Consider the following 20,511-nt stretch of genomic DNA (forward strand, 5'->3'; position numbering starts at 1 on the left):
TGTGGGATATTCTCTTCCCCAACAGGAAATGGCAAAGAGCCCAGCAAAGCTGGTCACATGATCCCTCCTAGGCTCCGCCTACCCCAGTCATTCGACCGACGTTAAGGAGGAATATTAGCATAGGAGAAACCATATGGTACCGTGGTGACTGTAGTTAAAGAAAATAAATTATCAGACCTGATTAAAAAAACCAGGGCGGGCCGTGGACCGGACACACCGTTGGAGAAAGAAATTTATAAGGTAAACATAAATTCTGTTTTCTCCAACATAGGTGTGTCCGGTCCACGGCGTCATCCTTACTTGTGGGAACCAATACCAAAGCTTTAGGACACGGATGAAGGGAGGGAGCAAATCAGGTCACCTAAATGGAAGGCACCACGGCTTGCAAAACCTTTCTCCCAAAAATAGCCTCAGAAGAAGCAAAAGTATCAAACTTGTAAAATTTGGTAAAAGTGTGCAGTGAAGACCAAGTCGCTGCCCTACATATCTGATCAACAGAAGCCTCGTTCTTGAAGGCCCATGTGGAAGCCACAGCCCTAGTGGAATGAGCTGTGATTCTTTCAGGAGGCTGCCGTCCGGCAGTCTCGTAAGCCAATCTGATGATGCTTTTAATCCAAAAAGAGAGAGAGGTAGAAGTTGCTTTTTGACCTCTCCTTTTACCTGAATAAACAACAAACAAGGAAGATGTTTGTCTAAAATCCTTTGTAGCATCTAAATAGAATTTTAGAGCGCGAACAACATCCAAATTGTGCAACAAACGTTCCTTCTTTGAAACTGGTTTCGGACACAGAGAAGGCACGATAATCTCCTGGTTAATGTTTTTGTTAGAAACAACTTTCGGAAGAAAACCAGGTTTAGTACGTAAAACCACCTTATCTGCATGGAACACCAGATAAGGAGGGGAACACTGCAGAGCAGATAATTCTGAAACTCTTCTAGCAGAAGAAATTGCAACTAAAAACAAAACTTTCCAAGATAATAACTTAATATCAACGGAATGTAAGGGTTCAAACGGAACCCCCTGAAGAACTGAAAGAACTAAATTGAGACTCCAAGGAGGAGTCAAAGGTTTGTAAACAGGCTTAATTCTAACCAAAGCCTGAACAAAGGCTTGAACATCTGGCACAGCTGCCAGCTTTTTGTGAAGTAACACCGACAAGGCAGAAATCTGTCCCTTCAGGGAACTTGCCGATAATCCTTTTTCCAATCCTTCTTGAAGGAAGGATAGAATCCTAGGAATCTTAACCTTGTCCCAAGGGAATCCTTTAGATTCACACCAACAGATATATTTTTTCCAAATTTTGTGGTAAATCTTTCTAGTTACAGGCTTTCTGGCCTGAACAAGAGTATCGATAACAGAATCTGAGAAACCTCGCTTCGATAAAATCAAGCGTTCAATCTCCAGGCAGTCAGCTGGAGTGAAACCAGATTCGGATGTTCGAACGGACCCTGAACAAGAAGGTCTCGTCTCAAAGGTAGCTTCCAAGGTGGAGCCGATGACATATTCACCAGATCTGCATACCAAGTCCTGCGTGGCCACGCAGGAGCTATCAAGATCACCGACGCCCTCTCCTGATTGATCCTGGCTACCAGCCTGGGAATGAGAGGAAACGGCGGAAACACATAAGCTAGTTTGAAGGTCCAAGGTGCTACTAGTGCATCCACTAGAGCCGCCTTGGGATCCCTGGATCTGGACCCGTAACAGGGAACTTTGAAGTTCTGACGAGAGGCCATTAGATCCATGTCTGGAATGCCCCACAGCTGAGTGACTAGGGCAAAGATTTCCGGATGGAGTTCCCACTCCCCCGGATGCAATGTCTGACGACTCAGAAAATCCGCTTCCCAATTTTCCACTCCCGGGATGTGGATAGCAGACAGGTGGCAGGAGTGAGACTCCGCCCATAGAATAATCTTGGTCACTTCCTCCATCGCTAGGGAACTCCTTGTTCCCCCCTGATGGTTGATGTACGCAACAGTCGTCATGTTGTCTGATTGAAACCGTATGAACTTGGTCCTTGCTAGCTGAGGCCAAGCCTTGAGAGCATTGAATATCGCTCTCAGTTCCAGAATATTTATCGGTAGAAGAGATTCTTCCCGAGACCAAAGACCCTGAGCTTTCAGGGATCCCCAGACCGCGCCCCAGCCCGTCAGACTGGCGTCGGTCGTGACAATGACCCACTCTGGTCTGCGGAATGTCATCCCTTGTGACAGGTTGTCCAGGGACAGCCACCAGCGGAGTGAGTCTCTGGTCCTCTGATTTACTTGTATCTTTGGAGACAAGTCTGTATAGTCCCCATTCCACTGACTGAGCATGCACAGTTGTAATGGTCTTAGATGGATGCGCGCAAAAGGAACTATGTCCATTGCCGCTACCATCAACCCGATCACTTCCATGCACTGAGCTACGGAAGGAAGAGGAACGGAATGAAGAATCCGACAAGAGTCCAGAAGCTTTGTTATTCTGGCCTCTGTTAGAAAAATCCTCATTTCTGAGGAATCGATAATTGTTCCCAAGAAGGGAACCCTTGTTGACGGGGATAGAGAACTCTTTTCCACGTTCACTTTCCAGCCGTGAGATCTGAGAAAGGCCAGGACGATGTCCGTGTGAGCCTTTGCTCGAGGGAGGGACGACGCTTGAATCAGAATGTCGTCCAGGTAGGGTACTACTGCAATGCCCCTTGGTCTTAGCACCGCTAGAAGGGACCCTAGTACCTTTGTGAAAATCCTTGGAGCAGTGGCTAATCCGAAAGGAAGCGCCACGAACTGGTAATGTTTGTCCAGGAATGCAAACCTTAGGAACCGATGATGTTCCTTGTGGATAGGAATATGTAGATACGCATCCTTTAAATCCACCGTGGTCATGAATTGACCTTCCTGGATGGAAGGAAGGATAGTTCGAATGGTTTCCATCTTGAACGATGGGACCTTGAGAAATTTGTTTAAGATCTTGAGATCTAGGATTGGTCTGAACGTTCCCTCTTTTTTGGGAACTATGAACAGATTGGAGTAGAACCCCATCCCTTGTTCTCTCAATGGAACAGGATGAATCACTCCCATTTTTAACAGGTCTTCTACACAATGTAAGAACGCCTGTCTTTTTATGTGGTCTGAAGACAACTGAGACCTGTGGAACCTCCCCCTTGGGGGAAGTCCCTTGAATTCCAGAAGATAACCCTGGGAGACTATTTCTAGCGCCCAAGGATCCAGAACATCTCTTGCCCAAGCCTGAGCGAAGAGAGAGAGTCTGCCCCCCACCAGATCCGGTCCCGGATCGGGGGCCAATATTTCATGCTGTCTTGGTAGCAGTGGCAGGTTTCTTGGCCTGCTTTCCCTTGTTCCAGCCTTGCATTGGTCTCCAAGCTGGCTTGGCCTGAGAAGTATTACCCTCTTGCTTAGAGGACGTAGCACCTTGGGCTGGTCCGTTTTTACGAAAGGGACGAAAATTAGGTCTATTTTTTGCCTTGAAAGGCCGATCCTGAGGAAGGGCATGGCATCAAAATACCCAGAATAAATGATTCCTCAAGGCTAAATAAGTGTTAATATCAATCGATTTAGCCCAAAAAAGGTCTACAGTCTAAATAAGCCCTTGTGAAGCCCTTATTTACAATCGTAATAAACATGGCTTACCGGATCCCATAGGGAAAATGACAGCTTCCAGCATTACATCGTCTTGTTAGAATGTGTCATACCTCAAGCAGCAAAGGACTGCAAACTGTTCCCCCAACTGAAGTTAATTGCTCTCAACAGTCCTGTGTGGAACAGCCATGGATTTTAGTTACGGTTGCTAAAATCATTTTCCTCATACAAACAGAATTCTTCATCTCTTTTCTGTTTCTGAGTAAATAGTACGTACCAGCACTATTTGAAAATAACAAACTCTTGATTGAATAATGAAAAACTACAGTTAAACACTAAAAAACTCTAAGCCATCTCCGTGGAGATGTTGCCTGTACAACGGCAAAGAGAATGACTGGGGTAGGCGGAGCCTAGGAGGGATCATGTGACCAGCTTTGCTGGGCTCTTTGCCATTTCCTGTTGGGGAAGAGAATATCCCACAAGTAAGGATGACGCCGTGGACCGGACACACCTATGTTGGAGAAATTATCTTTTCTCCAAGAAGGATTGGGGAAGGGATTGTCAGCTAGTTCCTTAAAGGGACAGATTTCTGCTCTGTCTATTCTTTTGCACAAGCGTCTGGCGGATGTTCCAGACGTTCAGGCATTTTGTCAGGCTTTAGTTAGAATTAAGCCTGTGTTTAAACATGTTGCTCTGCCATGGAGTTTAAATTTAGTTCTTAAAGTTCTTCAAGGGGTTCCGTTTGAACCTCTGCATTCCATAGATATCAAGCTTTTATCTTGGAAAGTTCTGTTTTTGGTAGCTATCTCTTCGGCTCAAAGAGTTTCAGAGTTATCTACCTTACAGTGTGATTCCCCTTATCTGATCTTCCATGCAGATAAGGTAGTTTTGCGTACCAAACCTGGGATTCTTCCTAAGGTGGTATCTAATAAGAATATCAATCAGGAGATTGTTGTTCAGTCACTGTGTCCTAATCCTTCTTCAAAGAAGGAACGTCTATTACACAATCTTGACGTGGTTCGTGCTTTAAAGTTTTATTTACAAGCTACTAAGGATTTTCGTCAAACATCTGCATTGTTTGTTGTCTACTCTGGACAGAGGAGAGGCCAAAAGGCTTCAGCAACTTCTCTTTCTTTTTGGTTAAGAAGTATAATCCGCTTAGCTTATGAGACTGCTGGCCAGCAGCCTCCTGAAAGAATTACAGCTCCTTCCACTAGAGCGGTGGCTTCCACATGGGCTTTTAAAAATGAGGCTTCTGTTGAACAGATTTGTAAGGCGGCGACTTGGTCTTCGCTTCATACTTTTTCTAAATTCTACAAATTTGATACTTTTGCTTCTTCGGAGGCTATTTTTGGGAGAAAGGTCTTACAGGCAGTGGTGCCTTCCATTTAAGGGCCTGCCTTGTCCCTCCCTTCATCCGCGTCCTAAAGCTTTGGTATCCCACAAGTAATGGATGAACCTGTGGATTGTATACACCTTACAAGAGAAAACAAAATTTATGCTTACCTGATAAATTTATTTCTCTTGTGGTGTATCCAGTCCACGGCCCGCCCTGTCATTGTAAGGCAGGTGTTTTTTATTTTTAAACTACAGTCACCACTGCACCCTATAGTTTCTCCTTTCTCTTGCTTGTCTTCGGTCGAATGACTGGTAGTGGCAGTTAGGGGAGGAGCTATATAGACGGCTCTGCTGTGGGTGATCCTCTTGCAGCTTCCTGTTGGGAAGGAGAATATCCCACAAGTAATGGATGAACCCGTGGACTTGATACACCACAAGAGAAATAAATTTATCAGGTAAGCATAAATTATGTTTTTTTCTCTGAGGGTGATAAGTCTTTTTTTGGGGCCTAGTTTCCACATGGCATAGTCAGATACTCTTAGGAGTATTTCCTTAAGGCCCCTCTGACATAGAGTACATGGTGGGAGGGGCCTATTTTCGCGCTCTAGTTGGGCAGTTTCTTTCAGACTGAGACATCTAGGTTCCCTAGAGGAGTCCTCTGGCATCTAAGGATTACCATAGAGGGCTTATTTCTACCCTAATCGTATTTGAGGGCAGGTAGGAGCCAAGGTGTGGCAAGGTGCTTAACTGTCTTTTACTGGTGGTTGACATTTTTTATATCCGGTTTGGGGGCTAAGGGGTTAATCATCCATTTGCAAGTGGGTGCAATGTTGCTTTAGTCCCTTACTCACACTGTAAAAATTTTGAAGTCTTTACTACATTTTAACACTGTTCTGCAGTTTGTGTTAGTTTTTTTTCTCTTAAAGGCACAGTACCGTTTTTGTTTAATTGCTGTTTCACATTTATTAAACTGTTTTACAAGCTTGCTGGTGTCATTACTAGTCTGTTAAACATGTCTGACATAGAGGAAACTCCTTGTTCAATATGTTTAGAAGCCATTGTGGAACACCCTCTTAGAATGTGTACCAAATGTACTGAAGTTTCTATAAATTATAAAGACCATATTATGGCATTTAAAGATTTATCACCAGAGAATTCTCAGACTGAATAAAGGGAGGTTATGCCATCTAGCTCTCCCCATGTGTCAGAACCTATAACTCCCGCCCAAGTGACGCCAAATACATCTATCGCATCTAATTCTTTTACCTTACCTTACAGGACATGGCGGCAGTTATGAATGCTACCCTCTCAGAGGTATTGTCCAAACTGCCAGAGTTACAAGGAAAGCGAGACAGCTCTGGGGCTAGAACAAATACGGAGCTTTCTGACGCTTTAATAGCTGTGTCCGATATACCCTCGCTAGGTCCCGAAGCCGGTGCAAGTGAGTTGCTATCTGAGGGTGACATTTCAGATTGAGGGAAGGCTTTACTTCAGTCCGATTCTGAAATGACAGCGTTTAAATTTAAGCTAGAACACCTCCGCTTATTGCTTAGGGAGGTTTTAGCGACTCTGGATGACTGTGACCCCATTGTGGTTCCAGAGAAATTGTGTAAAATGGACAAATACTTTGCAGTGCCTGTTTACACTAATGTTTTTCCAGTCCCTAAGAGGTTTTCGGAAATTATTACTAAGGAATGGGATAGACCAGGTGTGCCGTTCTCTCCCCCTCCTGCTTTTAAAAAGATGTTTCCCATAGATGTCGCCATACGGGACTCGTGGCAGACGGTCCCTAAGGTGGAGGGAGCTGTTTCTACCCTAGCTAAGCGTACAACTATCCCTGTCGAGGACAGTTGTGCTTTCCTAGATCCTATGGATAAAAAATTGGAGGGTCTCCTTAAGAAAATTTTTATTCATCAAGGTTTTATTCTCCAGCCTCTTGCATGCATTGCTCCAGTTACTGCTGCAGCGGCTTTTTGGTTAGAGTCTCTCGAGGAGGCTCTACAGGTGGAGACCCCGTTAGACGATATCTTAGACAGGATTAAAGCTCTTAAGTTAGCCAATTCCTTTATTTCTGATGCCATTTTTCATTTAACCAAGCTAACGGCTAAGAATTCAGGTTTTGCCATTCTGGCGGGTAGGGCGTTATGGCTTAAGTCCTGGTCAGCAGACGTTACTTCAAAGTCTAAGCTTCTTAACATCCCCTTCAGAGGACAGACCCTATTCGGGCCTGGCCTGAAGGAGATCATCTCTGACATTACCGGAGGAAAAGGTCACGCCCTTCCTCAGGATAGGTCCAATAAATTAAGGACCAAACAGAATAATTTTCGTTCCTTTCGAAACTTCAAGGGTGGTGCAGCTTCGGCTTCCTCTAATGCATAGCAAGAGGGAAATTTCGCCCAGTCCAAACCGGTCTGGAGACCTAACCAGACTTGGAACAAAGGGAAGCAGGCCAAAAAGCCTGCTGCTGCCTCTAAGACAGCATGAAGTGGTAGCCCCCGATCCGGAACTGGATCTAGTCGGGGGCAGACTTTCTCTCTTCGCCCAGGCTTGGGCAAGAGACGTCCAGGATCCCTGGGCCCTAGAGATTGTTTCCCAGGGATACCTTCTGGAATTCAAAAGTTAATCTCCAAAGGGGAGATGAGAGAGTCCAGAGGCATTCTTACGTTGCGTTCAAGACCTACTGGTTATGGGAGTGATCCACCCAGTTCCAAGAGAGGAACACGGGCAGGGTTTCTATTCAAACCTGTTTATAGTTCCCAAAAAAGAGGGAACTTTCAGACCAATCTTGGATCTCAAGATCCTAAACAAATTTCTCAGGGTCCCATCCTTCAAGATGGAGACAATCCAAACCATTCTCCCTATTATCCAGGAGGGTCAATATATGACTACCGTGGACTTAAAGGATGCTTATCTCCACATTCCGATTCACAGAGAGCATCATCAGTTCCTCAGGTTCGCCTTCCTAGACAGGCATTACCAGTTTGTGGCTCTTCCCTTCGGGTTAGCCACGGCGCCAAGAATCTTTACAAAGGTTCTAGGGTCCCTTCTGGTGGTTCTAAGGCCGCGAGGCATAGCGGTGGCTCCTTACCTAGACATTCTGATCCAGGCGTCGACTTTTCAAATCGCCAAGTCCCATACGGGCATTGTTCTGGCCTTTCTAAGGTTTCACGGGTGGAAAGTGAACAGAGAAAAGAGTTCTATCTCTCCTCTCTCAAGAGTTTCCTTCCTAGGAACTCTGATAGATTCAGTAGAAATGAAATTTTTTCTGACAGAGGTCAGGATATCAAAGCTTCTAACTTCCTGCCGTGTTCTTCATTCCACTTCTCGGCCGTCAGTGGCTCAGTGTATGGAAATGATCGGCCTAATGGTAGCGGCAATGGACATAGTTCCGTTTGCTCGCCTACATCTCAGACCACTGCAACTTTGCATGCTCAATCAGTGGAATGGGGACTACACAGATTTGTCTCCTCTGTTAAGTCTGGATCAAGAGACCAGGGATTCTCTTCTCTGCTGGTTATCTCGGGTCCATCTGTCCAGGGGAATGAGTTTCCGCAGGCCAGAGTGGACTATAGTGATGACAGATGCCAGCCTTCTGGGCTGGGGCACAGTCTGGAACTCCCTGAAGGCTCAGGGTTCGTGGACTCAGGAGGAAGCCCTCCTTCGGATAAACATTTTGGAACTCAGAGCGATATTCAATGCTCTTCAGGCTTGGCCTCAGCTAGCTGCGGTCAGATTCATCAGATTTCAGTCGGACAATATCACAACTGTAGCCTATATCAACCATCAGGGGGGAACAAGGAGTCCCCTGGCAATGACGGAGGTTTCCAAGATAATTCTATGGGCAATGGTTCACTCTTGCCATCTCTCAGCTATCCATATCCCAGGAGTAGAGAACTGGGAGGCGGATTTTCTAAGTTGGCAGACTCTTCATCCGGGGCAGTGGGAACTCCATCTGGAGGTATTTGCCCAGCTGATTCAACTATGGGGCAAACCGGAACTGGATTTGATGGTGTCTCGTCAGAACGCCAAGCTTCCTTGCTACGGGTCCAGGTCAAGGGATCCCCAGGCAGCACTGATAGATGCTCTAGCAGTGCCCTGGTCCTTCAGCATGGCTTATGTGTTTCCACCATTTCCTCTCCTCCCTCGTCTGATTGCCAAGATCAAGCAGGAGAGAGCGCTTCGGTGATTTTGATAGCACCTGCGTGGCCACGCAGGACTTGGTATGCAGATCTGGTGAATATGTCATCCTTTCCACCATGGACTCTGCCGCTGAGGCAGGACCTTCTACTCCAAGGTCCATTCAAACATCAAAATCTCATTTCTCTGCGTCTTACTGCTTGGAGATTGAACACTTGATTTTATCAAAACGTGGTTTCTCCGAGTCGGTCATTGATACCTTGATTCAGGCTCGAAAGCCTGTCACCAGGAAAATCTATCATAAGATATGGTGTAAATATTTTCATTAGTGTGAATCCAAGGGTTATCTCATGGAGTAAGGTCAGGATTCCTAGGATTTTATCTTTTCTCCCAGAAGGATTGGAAAAGGGATTATCAGCTAGTTCCTTTAAGGGACAGATCTCTGCTCTGTCTATTCTTTTGCACAAGCGTCTGGCAGATGTTCCAGACGTTCAGGCGTTTTGTCAGGCTTTAGTTAGAATCAAGCCTGTGTTTAAACCTGTTGCTCCACCATGGAGTTTAAATTTAGTTCTCAAAGTTCTTCAAGGGGTTCCGTTTGAACCTTTGCATTCCATAGATATCAAGCTTTTATCTTGGAAAGTTCTGTTCTTAGTAGCTATCTCTTCGGCTCGAAGAGTTTCTGAGCTATCTGCCTTACAGTGTGATTCCCCTTATCTGATCTTCCATGCAGATAAGGTAGTTTTGCATACCAAACCTGGGTTTCTTCCTAAGGTGGTATCTAATAAGAATATCAATCAGGAAATTGTTGTTCCGTCACTGTGTCCTAATCCTTCTTCAAAGAAGGAACGTCTGTTACACAATCTTGACGTGGTTCGTGCTTTAAAGTTTTATTTTCAAGCTACTAAGGATTTTCGTCAAACATCTGCATTGTTTGTTGTCTACTCTGGGAGGAGGAGAGGCCAAAAGGCTTCGGCAACCTCTTTCTTTTTGGCTGAGAAGCATAATCCGGTTAGCTTATGAGACTGCTGGCCAGCAGCCTCCTGAAAGAATTACAGCTCATTCTACTAGAGCGGTAGCTTCCACTTGGGCTTTTAAACATGAGGCCTCTGTTGAACAGATTTGTAAGGCGGCGACTTGGTCTTCGCTTCATACTTTTTCTAAATTCTACAAATTTGATACTTTTGCTTCCTCGGAGGCTATTTTTGGGAGAAAGGTCTTGCAGGCAGTGGTGCCTTCCGTTTAAGTTCCTGCCTTGTCCCTCCCTTCATCCGTGTCCTAAAGCTTTGGTATTGGTATCCCACAAGTAATGGATGAACCGTGGACTGGATACACCTTACAAGAGAAAACAAAATTTATGCTTACCTGATAAATTTCTTTCTCATGTGGTGTATCCAGTTCACAGCCCGCCCTGTCACTTTAAGGCAGGTGTTTTTATTTTTAAAACTACAGTCACCACTGCACCCTATAGTTTCTCCTTTTTCTTACTTGTCTTCGGTCGAATGACTGGAGGTGGGGGTTAGGGGAGGAGCTATATAGACAGCTCTGCTGTGGGTGTCCTCTTTGCAACTTCCTGTTGGGAAGGAGAATATCCCACAAGTAATGGATGAACCCGTGGACTGGATACACCACAAGAGAAAGAAATTTATCAGGTAAGCATACATTTTGTTTTCTTAGAAGTTAATTTAAAAATGACATGTTCTGTGTTTCTCAAGTGTCCCCAACAAGCCAGGTTTTCATTATAGCTGAACTAGAGCACAGGTGAAATATTCAGCTGATGGGTGAGAGCAGGTTAGTAACCATGGTTACTAATCAGCTGATTATTTCACCTGTGCTCTAGTTCAGCTATAATGAAAACCTGGTTTGTTTGGGGTACTTGAGGACCGCGCAGTTGAAGAACACTTGAGTCTAAATCATTAACAATTTGAATTTGACTCCATGAGAAATCCGTATGGCTAAATTATACTGCTAGATTTTTATGTACTTGTTTTGGAGTGGGTGGGGCTATGCACACCATAAATGAGCGTCTCTGCGACAGTGTTCCTGGAAAAAAAAATCAAATGTTAGCAACTATGCAAAGGAAGAGCCTTATGTTTCTATGGTGACCAGTTAATAAGTACCACTGTAGGTTCACTAGAACCCCCCCCCCCCCCAAGTAGGACCAATGCTGTAATGTGTTTGACACTGCAATAACAATTTCCTGGCAGCTGGACGGGCACAGGACTATTAATTTGAAAGAGCCAGCTTGCTTTTTTTAAATAAGGGTTTTATGTACCTTTATCTATTGTGGAGAGCAAGAGCGGGAACAACCCACCCTCTGATGTTATTCTATATAACTATCATGGGATCACTGCTGCTAGATAGGTGCGTCTCCTCTCATTTTAAGCAGGGACCTTCTCTTTTCAAAGATGGCTCCTTTGGTCCATTTTAGTGCTTATATGGTTTAGAGCCCAGAGCATCCAAAGAGACACATAGAAGACAGGCAATTGCCATTTCAATGAGATGCCTTATTTGAAAGAAGGAACTGCTGTCTGTAAAGAGTTTTAAGTTTCTTTCATTTTATTTTTCCCCAGGTACCGCTAGGTTAAACATTACATAATTCAGCACACAGTGCAGAATTATGTAACACTAATAACTATGCTTACCCTCCCTTTAGCAAATAGGGTCAACCTTAGAGCCGCTACCCCCCCCCCCCTCACACACACAAAGAGTATACATAGGTAGGCAATGACAAGAGTATAAAACTTCACAATTGAAAGAGGGGATCCCTAGCACCTCTCTGTTACGGAACGTGTCAGGTTCTAAAATCTCCTCCCCCCCCCTTTAAAACGCCCTCTTTGCCTGGGTTTTGCAAGTGATCACATGCAAGTGGTCATGTGATGCATGTTTCCATTAAAAAAAGAGAATAATTTTATATATATATATATATATATATATATATATATATATATAGCGAAGTGTGGAAGATCAGAGGACATGTCTGAGAAGTAATTTGCACATAAATTAATCCTCCTTTCTTTGCTTGTTAAATGGTAAAATATAGAAAGACATGGAAAAAAAATAAAATGTCAGACCAAACATTAATAAGACATGTACAGGTCCTGCAGAAAGTAAATAGCTACCCAGGGCTGTATAAGTAATTTCAAGGGAGCTCATTGGACAGCAAATACTTGCCTGGGTCGTATCACTGGCTCCTTATTTATTTTGTGATTGCTCACCCCAATAATGATTTTATCAAATCCCATCCTCTGACATACCCTGCCTTCAAAGTCATCAGATGAGTAGCCTAAATGTCTACTGGGTAGATCTTCCCCCAAAGATAGAATTAAAAGCACTGTCCTGACACATATAGCTCTGACCCTCACAAAAGCAGCAGTCATCTTATCCAGCTGCTTTTCATCTTCCATTTCTGGGAGCAACAGCAGAAGGCTCTGGGAAGACAGGAAGGGGTGGCTTTATCCACCTCCACAAACCATTCATTCCACTTAATAGGTCTGAATAGAATACTGCCGGGCAGAAGCCCTGCTAATCACATCATGAACAGCACGATTATGAAATTAGGCAGTAGTTGGCTCTGTGTGTACAAGCGGTCTAGTTGGTGCCTAAAATGAACAATATACTGTACCTATAGCACATTAATTTCTGGGAAACAAACTAAAGTCTTGGTTTGCTGCTCATCAGGCTGGTGCAATACCTTCCTGCATTGTCAACAAGCTTTTACAGTGAGTATGAGTTCCCACCACATGACTATCTTTTTATTGACCTAAATATCAAACTATTTACCCGAACTTTTCTCGGTAACTCGGATCTAATTGCAGAGTGATCACTCTTCAAAATGAAATCAGTATATGCAAAAAAACTAAAGTATCCATTTCCTAGAGTGAAGGGAATCTCTGCTGCACTTTCAATATCCTACATCCAATAGACATTAAAATAATAAAGGCGGCATCACATGAGAATGCATTTACTATGGGCCTAACAAGCATGTTATGCCAACTCTTACCCTTCGTGACAGTTTCTCAACCACTGGACCAGCAGTCTCAGAAGATTTACTTGTCAGTTAATCTGATTTTTTTAAATGAGTAAAATATACTTGATGGCTATCAAACATTTAATTTCACATTGCCTTCATCCCTCTTCTTGTACAAACCTGCTTTCCTGCCTTGTGATATCTTTATGTCTACCCTTTTTGCATTCCTTGGTTTCTTTGTGTTTATGTTTCTTCTTTTCCCCTGTCTTTTTTTGTAGATATTTTTCTACTTCATTCATAGGATCCAACTTTCCTTTTAATTTCTCATCTTTTGTGTCATCATCAGCTTCCCTCTTCGTTCGTTGTGGGACATCCTGGTACCAAGGACGACTGGTTTGTGCTTCAGCTGCACTTTGGCCTAAGTATGTAAGTATCCCCAAAGTTTTCTCCTGGCGTTCCTTTATAGAGAAGAAAAAATATATTTGTACAAAATAAAACCAAAAAAGTAAAACCTCAGATTTTACAGATAATAGGCTCTTACTGGTTAGTAGACGTGTGCATTTGGCAGCTTCATTAGTTGGTGCCATTTGCAGCCTTCTGCTCTTTCCTAAACCGGATTTATTCTTGTGAAAGTTCAACAAACTTTAGATCTGGATTTGGACAGATCTTAGTATGTTGCACTTTAACCAGAATAAATCCAACTCTGAAAACAGTCCGAAGGCCGCAAATGACTTCTTTTGCATTTGCCAACTAATGAAGCTGCCGAATGCACACGTTAGTTTGCAACAAACTAATAAATGTAACTACAATTATTTAACTTGCTAAATGCAACAGATGGATTCAGAAACACACACTGGATCAACACAGCAAGGACATGAATAAGTACTGTTAATGTGTATTGCAGATAGGGAGACAGTGGGGGGCATAGGAAAAGCTCTGAGTGTTACATTAGATCATATCTAAATTTAAAAGGATATTAAATTCCTTAGTAAAACTACAGTAGAATGGTTAATTTTGACCATACTATTGTTTTTCCACCTGTACCTGCAGCTCTCTTTAAAGGGACAGTCTACACCAAAATTGTTATTGCTTAAGAAGATAGAAAACGCATTAACTACCCATTCCCCAGCTTTGCACAACCAACATTGATATATTAATATACTTTATAACATTTAAACCTCTAAAATTTGTGCCTGTTTCTAAACCACTAGACAGCCTTTTATCACATGCTGTTTTAGTAACTTTTCACAACAAGAGACTGCTAGTTTGTGTGTGCCATATAGATAACATTGTGCTCTCTCCTGTGGAGTTGTGCGGGACACAGCACTAATTGGATAAAATGCAAGTCAATAGATAATAAATAGTCCTGTGATAAGGGGGCTGTATGCAGAGGCTTAGATACAAGGTAATCACAGAGGTAAAATGTGTTTTAATATAACCATGTTGGCTGTGCAAAACTGGGGAATGGGTAATAAAGGGATTATCTATCTTTCTAATGACACAGTGAGTCCATGGATCATCTAATTACTGTTGGGAATATCACTCCTGCCCAGCAGGAGGCAGCAAAGAGCACCACAGCAAAGCTGTTAAATATCACCTCCCTTCCCTCCAACCCCAGTCATTCTCTTTGCCTACGTTAGAGCAAGGAAGTGGTAAAGTTAGGTGTTGGAAAGAAGATTTCTTTCATGTAATTAGCAAGAGTCCATGAGCTAGTGACGTATGGGATATACATTCCTACCAGGAGGGGCAAAGTTTCCCAAACCTTAAAATGCCTATAAATACACCCCTCACCACACCCACAATTCAGTTTTACAAACTTTGCCTCCCATGGAGGTGGTGAAGTAAGTTTGTGCTAGATTCTACGTTGATATGCGCTTCGCAGCAGGCTGGAGCCCGGTTTTCCTCTCAGAGTGCAGTGAATGTCAGAGGGATGTGAAGAGAGTATTGCCTATTTGAATTCAATGGTCTCCTTCTACGGGATCTATTTCATAGGTTCTCTGTTATCGGTCGTAGAGATTTCTTCTCCTACCTCCCTTTTCAGATCGACGATATACTCTTATATACCATTACATCTACTGATTCTCGTTTCAGTACTGGTCTAGCTATCTACTATATGTAGATGAGTGTCCTGGGGTAAGTAAATCTTATTTTTTTGTGACACACTAAGCTATGGTTGGGCACTTTATCTGTAAAGTTCTAAATATATGTCTATAAACTTATATTTGCCTTGATTCAGGATAATAAGTATTCCTTTAAAATTCAGACTGTCAGTTTCATTATTTGGGATAATGCTTTTCAAATTATTTTTTCTTTACCTTGAAAATTTTCAATTGACCATTTTTTCCTGCGTGCTGTTAGGCTCGCGGGGGCAGAAAATGTTTCTTTTTATTGCATAATTTTTGGCGCTGACTTTTTTTGCGCAAAAATTTGTCATTTCCGGCGCCTTAGTTGACGCCGGAAGTTGTATTCTGTTAACGTCATTTTCTCCAACATTGGTGTGTCCGGTCATCCTTACTTGTGGGAATATCTCTTCCCCAACAGGAAATGGCAAAGAGTCCCAGCAAAGCTGGCCATATAGTCCCTCCTAGGCTCCGCCCACCCCAGTCATTCTCTTTGCCGTTGCACAGGCAACATCTCCACGGAGATGGTTAAGAGTTTTTGGTGTTTAAATGTAGTTTTTTATTCTTCTATCAAGTGTTTGTTATTTTAAAATAGTGCTGGTATGTACTATTTACTCTGAAACAGAAAAGGATGAAGATTTCTGTTTGTGAGAGGAAGATGATTTTAGCAGACAGTTACTAAAATCGATTGCTGTTTCCACATAGGACTGTTGAGATGAAGTAACTTCAGTTGGGGGAAACAGTTAGACTTTTCTGCTTAAGGTATGACTAGCCATATTTCTAACAAGACTGTGTAATGCTGGAAGGCTGTCATTTCCCCTCATGGGGACCGGTAAGCCATTTTCTTAGTCTCAAACAGAATAAAGGGCTTAATATGGGCTATAAAACTGGTAGATTTATGGGCTAAATCGATTGCTTTATTTGGACATTTTATACATGTTTCTGCTGATAATTCACATTTATAAACTTGGGGAACGTTTAACGGCAGGCACTATGTTAGACACCTTTTCCAGTCAGGGAGGACCTTCCCAGTTGTAGGCTGAGCCTCATTTTCGCGCCATTACTGCGCAGTTGTTTTTGAGAGCAAGACATGCAGATGCATGTGTGAGGATCTGAAAGTAGCTGGAAAAGTTTATAGAAGGCGTCATTTGGTATCGTATTCCCCTCTGGGCTTGGTTGTGTCACAGCAAAGGCTGTAGCTGGGACTGTATAGGGGTTAAATTTGTAAACGACTCCGGTTCCGTTATTTTAAGGGTTAAAGCTCTGAAAATTGGTGTGCAATACTCTTAATGCTTTAAGACACTGTGGTGAAATTTTGGTAATTTTTGAACAATTCCTTCATACTTTTTCACATATTCAGTAATAAAGTGTTTCTGTTTAAAATTTAAAGAGACAGTAACGGTTTTGTTTTAAAACGTTTTTTGTGCTTTATTGACAAGTTTAAGCCTGTTTAACATGTCTGTGCCTTCGGATAAGCTATGTTCTATATGTATGAAAGCCAATGTGTCTCCCCATTTAAATTTGTGTGATAATTGTGCCATAGCGTCCAAACAAAGTAAGGACAGTACTGCCACAGATAATGAAATTGCCCAAGATGATTCCTCAGATGAGGGGAGTAGACATGATACTACATCATCTCCTACTGTGTCTACACCAGTTTTGCCCACGCAGGAGGCCCCTAGTACATCAAGCGCGCCAATGCTTATTACCATGCAACAATTGACGGCTGTAATGGATAACTCCATAGCAAATATTTTATCCAAAATGCCTGCATATCAGAGAAAGCGCGATTGCTCTGTTTTAAACACTGAAGAGCAGGAGGGCGCTGATGATAATTGTTCTGTCATACCCTCACACCAATCTGAAGTGGCCATATGGGAGGTTTTGTCAGATGGGGAAATTTCAGATTCAGGAAAAATTTCTCAACAAGCTGAACCTGATGTTGTGACATTTAAATTTAAATTAGAACATCTCCGCGCACTGCTTAAGGAGGTGTTATCTACTCTGGATGATTGTGACAACTTGGTCATTCCAGAGAAATTATGCAAGATGGACAAGTTTCTAGAGGTTCCGGTGCACCCCGACGATTTTCCTATACCCAAGCGGGTGGTGGACATAGTGAATAAGGAGTGGGAGAAGCCCGGCATACCTTTTGTTCCCCCCCCCTATATTTAAGAAATTATTTCCTATGGTCGACCCCAGAAAGGACTTATGGCAGACAGTCCCTAAGGTCGAGGGGGCAGTTTCTACTCTAAACAAGCGCACTACTATTCCTATCGAGGATTGCTGTGCTTTCAAAGATCCTATGGATAAAAAATTGGAAGGTTTGCTTAAAAAGATTTTTGTACAGCAAGGTTATCTTCTACAACCCATTTCGTGCATTGTTCCTGTCACTACAGCAGCGTGGTTCTGGTTCGAGGAACTAGAAAAGTCGCTCAGTAGAGAGACTCCATATGAGGAGGTTATGGACAGAGTTCACGCACTTAAGTTGGCTAACTTTTATTTTAGATGCTGCTTTGCAATTAGCTAGATTAGCGGCGAAAAATTCAGGGTTTGCAATTGCGGCGCGCAGAGCGCTTTGGCTAAAGTCTTGGTCAGCGGATGTATCATCCAAGACAAAATTGCTTAACATCCCTTTCAAAGGTAAAACTCTATTTGGACAAGAATTGAAAGAGATTATCTCAGACATCACTGGGGGAAAGGGCCATGCCCTTCCACAAGATAGGCCTTTCAAGGCCAAGAATAAGTCTAATTTTCGTTCCTTTCGCAATTTCAGGAACGGACCGGCCTCTAATTCTGCATCCTCTAAGCAAGAGGGTAATGCCTCACAGCCCAAACCAGCCTGGAAACCTATGCAAGGCTGGAACAAGGGTAAGCAGGCCAAGAAGCCTGCTGCTGCTAACAAAACAGCATGAAGGAGTAGCCCCCGATCCGGGACCGGATCTAGTAGGGGGCAGACTCTCTCTCTTTGCTCAGGCTTGGGCAAGAGATGTTCAGGATCCCTGGGCACTAGAAATAGTTTCTCAGGGTTATCTTCTGGAATTCAGGGAACTACCCCCAAGGGGAAGGTTCCACATGTCTCACTTATCCTTAAACCAAATAAAGAGACAGGCGTTCTTACATTGTGTAGAAGACCTGTTAAAGATGGGAGTGATACACCCAGTTTCAATAAAGGAACAAGGAATGGGATTTTATTCAAATCTGTTCGTAGTTCCCAAAAAAGAGGGAACCTTCAGACCAATTTTGGATTTGAAGATCCTAAACAAATTTCTCAGGGTACCATCGTTCAAGATGGAAACCATTCGAACGATTCTACCCACTATCCAGGAAGGTCAATTTATGACTACCGTGGATCTAAAGGATGCGTACCTACATATTCCTATCCACAAAGAACATCATCAGTTCCTAAGGTTCGCCTTTCTGGACAAACATTACCAGTTTGTGGCCCTCCCATTCGGGTTAGCCACTGCTCCAAGGATTTTCACAAAGGTAATCGGGTCCCTTCTAGCGGTTCTAAGACCGAGGGGCATTGCAGTAGTACCATACTTGGACGACATTCTAATACAAGCGTCGTCCCTGTCAAAAGCAAAGGCTCATACAGACATCGTTCTGGCCTTTCTCAGATCACACGGATGGAAGGTGAACATAGAAAAAAGTTCTCTGTCTCTGTCAACCAGAGTTCCCTTCTTGGGAACAATAATAGATTCCTTAGAAATGAGGATTTTTCTGACAGAGGTCAGAAAGTCAAAACTTCTAAGCACTTGTCAAGTTCTTCATTCTGTTCCACGTCCTTCCATAGCGCAGTGCATGGAAGTAGTAGGGTTGATGGTTGCAGCAATGGACATAGTTCCTTTTGCACGAATTCATCTAAGACCATTACAACTGTGCATGCTCAAACAGTGGAATGGGGACTATACAGACTCGTCTCCAATGGTTCAAGTAGATCAGAAGACCAGAGATTCACTCCGTTGGTGGCTGACCCTGGACCATCTATCCCAGGGAATGAGCTTCCGCAGACCAGAGTGGGTCATTGTCACGACCGACGCCAGTCTAGTGGGCTGGGGCGCGGTCTGGGAATCCCTGAAAACTCAGGGACTATGGTCTCGGGAAGAGTCTCTTCTCCCGATAAACATTCTGGAACTAAGAGCGATCTTCAATGCTCTCAGGGCTTGGCTTCAGCTAGCAAAGGCCAGATTCATAAGATTCCAATCAGACAACATGACGACCGTTGCGTATATCAATCATCAGGGGGGAACAAGGAGTTCCCTGGCGATGAAAGAAGTGACCAAAATAATACAATGGGCGGAGGATCACTCCTGCCACCTATCTGCGATCCACATCCCAGGTGTGGAAAACTGGGAAGCGGATTATCTGAGTCGTCAGACATTCCACATAGAATCAAGCGTGGGTTTTCAGATTCTGTGATAGATACTCTGGTTCAGGCCAGAAAACCGGTAACTAGAAAGATTTACCATAAAATATGGAAAAGATATATCTGTTGGTGTGAATCCAAAGGATTCCCATGGAATAAGATAAAAATTCCTAAGATTCTCTCCTTTCTACAAGAAGGTTTGGAGAAAGGATTATCTGCAAGTTCTCTAAAAGGACAGATCTCTGCTTTATCTGTCTTACTACGCAAAAGACTGGCAGCTGTGCCAGATGTTCAAGCATTTGTTCAGGCTATGGTTAGGATCAAGCCTGTTTACAGACCTTTGACTCCTCCCTGGAGTCTAAATCTAGTTCTTTCAGTTCTTCAAGGGGTTCCGTTTGAACCTTTACATTCCATAGATATTAAGTTACTATCTTGGAAAGTTTTGTTTTTGGTTGCTATTTCTTCTGCTAGAAGAGTTTCAGAGTTATCTGCTTTGCAGTGTTCTCCGCCTTATCTGGTGTTCCATGCAGATAAGGTGGTTTTGCGTACTAAGCCTGGTTTTCTTCCTAAGGTTGTTTCTAACAAGAATATTTTCTGAACATTTAATTACTTTCTTGGAAAAGTATTGTTCCTTTTGGTTATTTCTTCTGCTAGAAGAATTTTTGAGTTATCTGCTCTTTTTTGTGAATATCTTTTTCTGATTTTTCATCAGGATAAGGCAGTGTTACTTCCTGATATTCATCATTTTGTTCAGGTTTTGATTCGTATCAAACCTGTCATTAAGCCAATTTCTCCTCCTTGGAGTCTTAATTGGGTTCTGAAGGTTTTTCAGGCTCTTCTATTTGAGCCTATGCTTGCTCTGGACATTAATTACTTTCATGGAAAGTATTGTTCTTTTTGGACATCTCTTCAGCTAGAACAGTTTTTGAATTATCTGTTCTTTCTTGTGAATCTCTTTTTTCTGATTTTTTTCATCAGGATAAGGTGGTTGTAAATTCTAA

At 43.1% G+C, this 20,511-nt stretch overlaps 1 protein-coding gene across 2 annotated transcripts in view; it reads right to left on the reverse strand.

Annotated features, from left to right (window-relative positions):
• LENG1 (leukocyte receptor cluster member 1) overlaps nt 1-20,511 on the reverse strand; it is a 151,222-nt gene that overhangs the window by 24,548 nt on the left and 106,163 nt on the right. Inside the window, exons 3-4 of one of the 2 annotated variants that reach the window (XM_053690729.1) lie at nt 13,199-13,476; nt 10,919-11,091 (exon numbers count right to left, since the gene is read on the reverse strand). In XM_053690729.1, the coding sequence (XP_053546704.1) occupies nt 11,025-11,091; nt 13,199-13,476 (345 nt within the window). In that variant the 3' untranslated portion in view covers nt 10,919-11,024. Of the gene's footprint in view, nt 1-10,918; nt 11,092-13,198; nt 13,477-20,511 lie in introns of those variants that run through there. The other variant, XM_053690728.1, reaches the window with a different exon arrangement.

Source organism: Bombina bombina, chromosome 8, assembly GCF_027579735.1.
Source record: "Bombina bombina isolate aBomBom1 chromosome 8, aBomBom1.pri, whole genome shotgun sequence".
NCBI classification, from domain to species: Eukaryota; Metazoa; Chordata; class Amphibia; order Anura; family Bombinatoridae; genus Bombina; species Bombina bombina.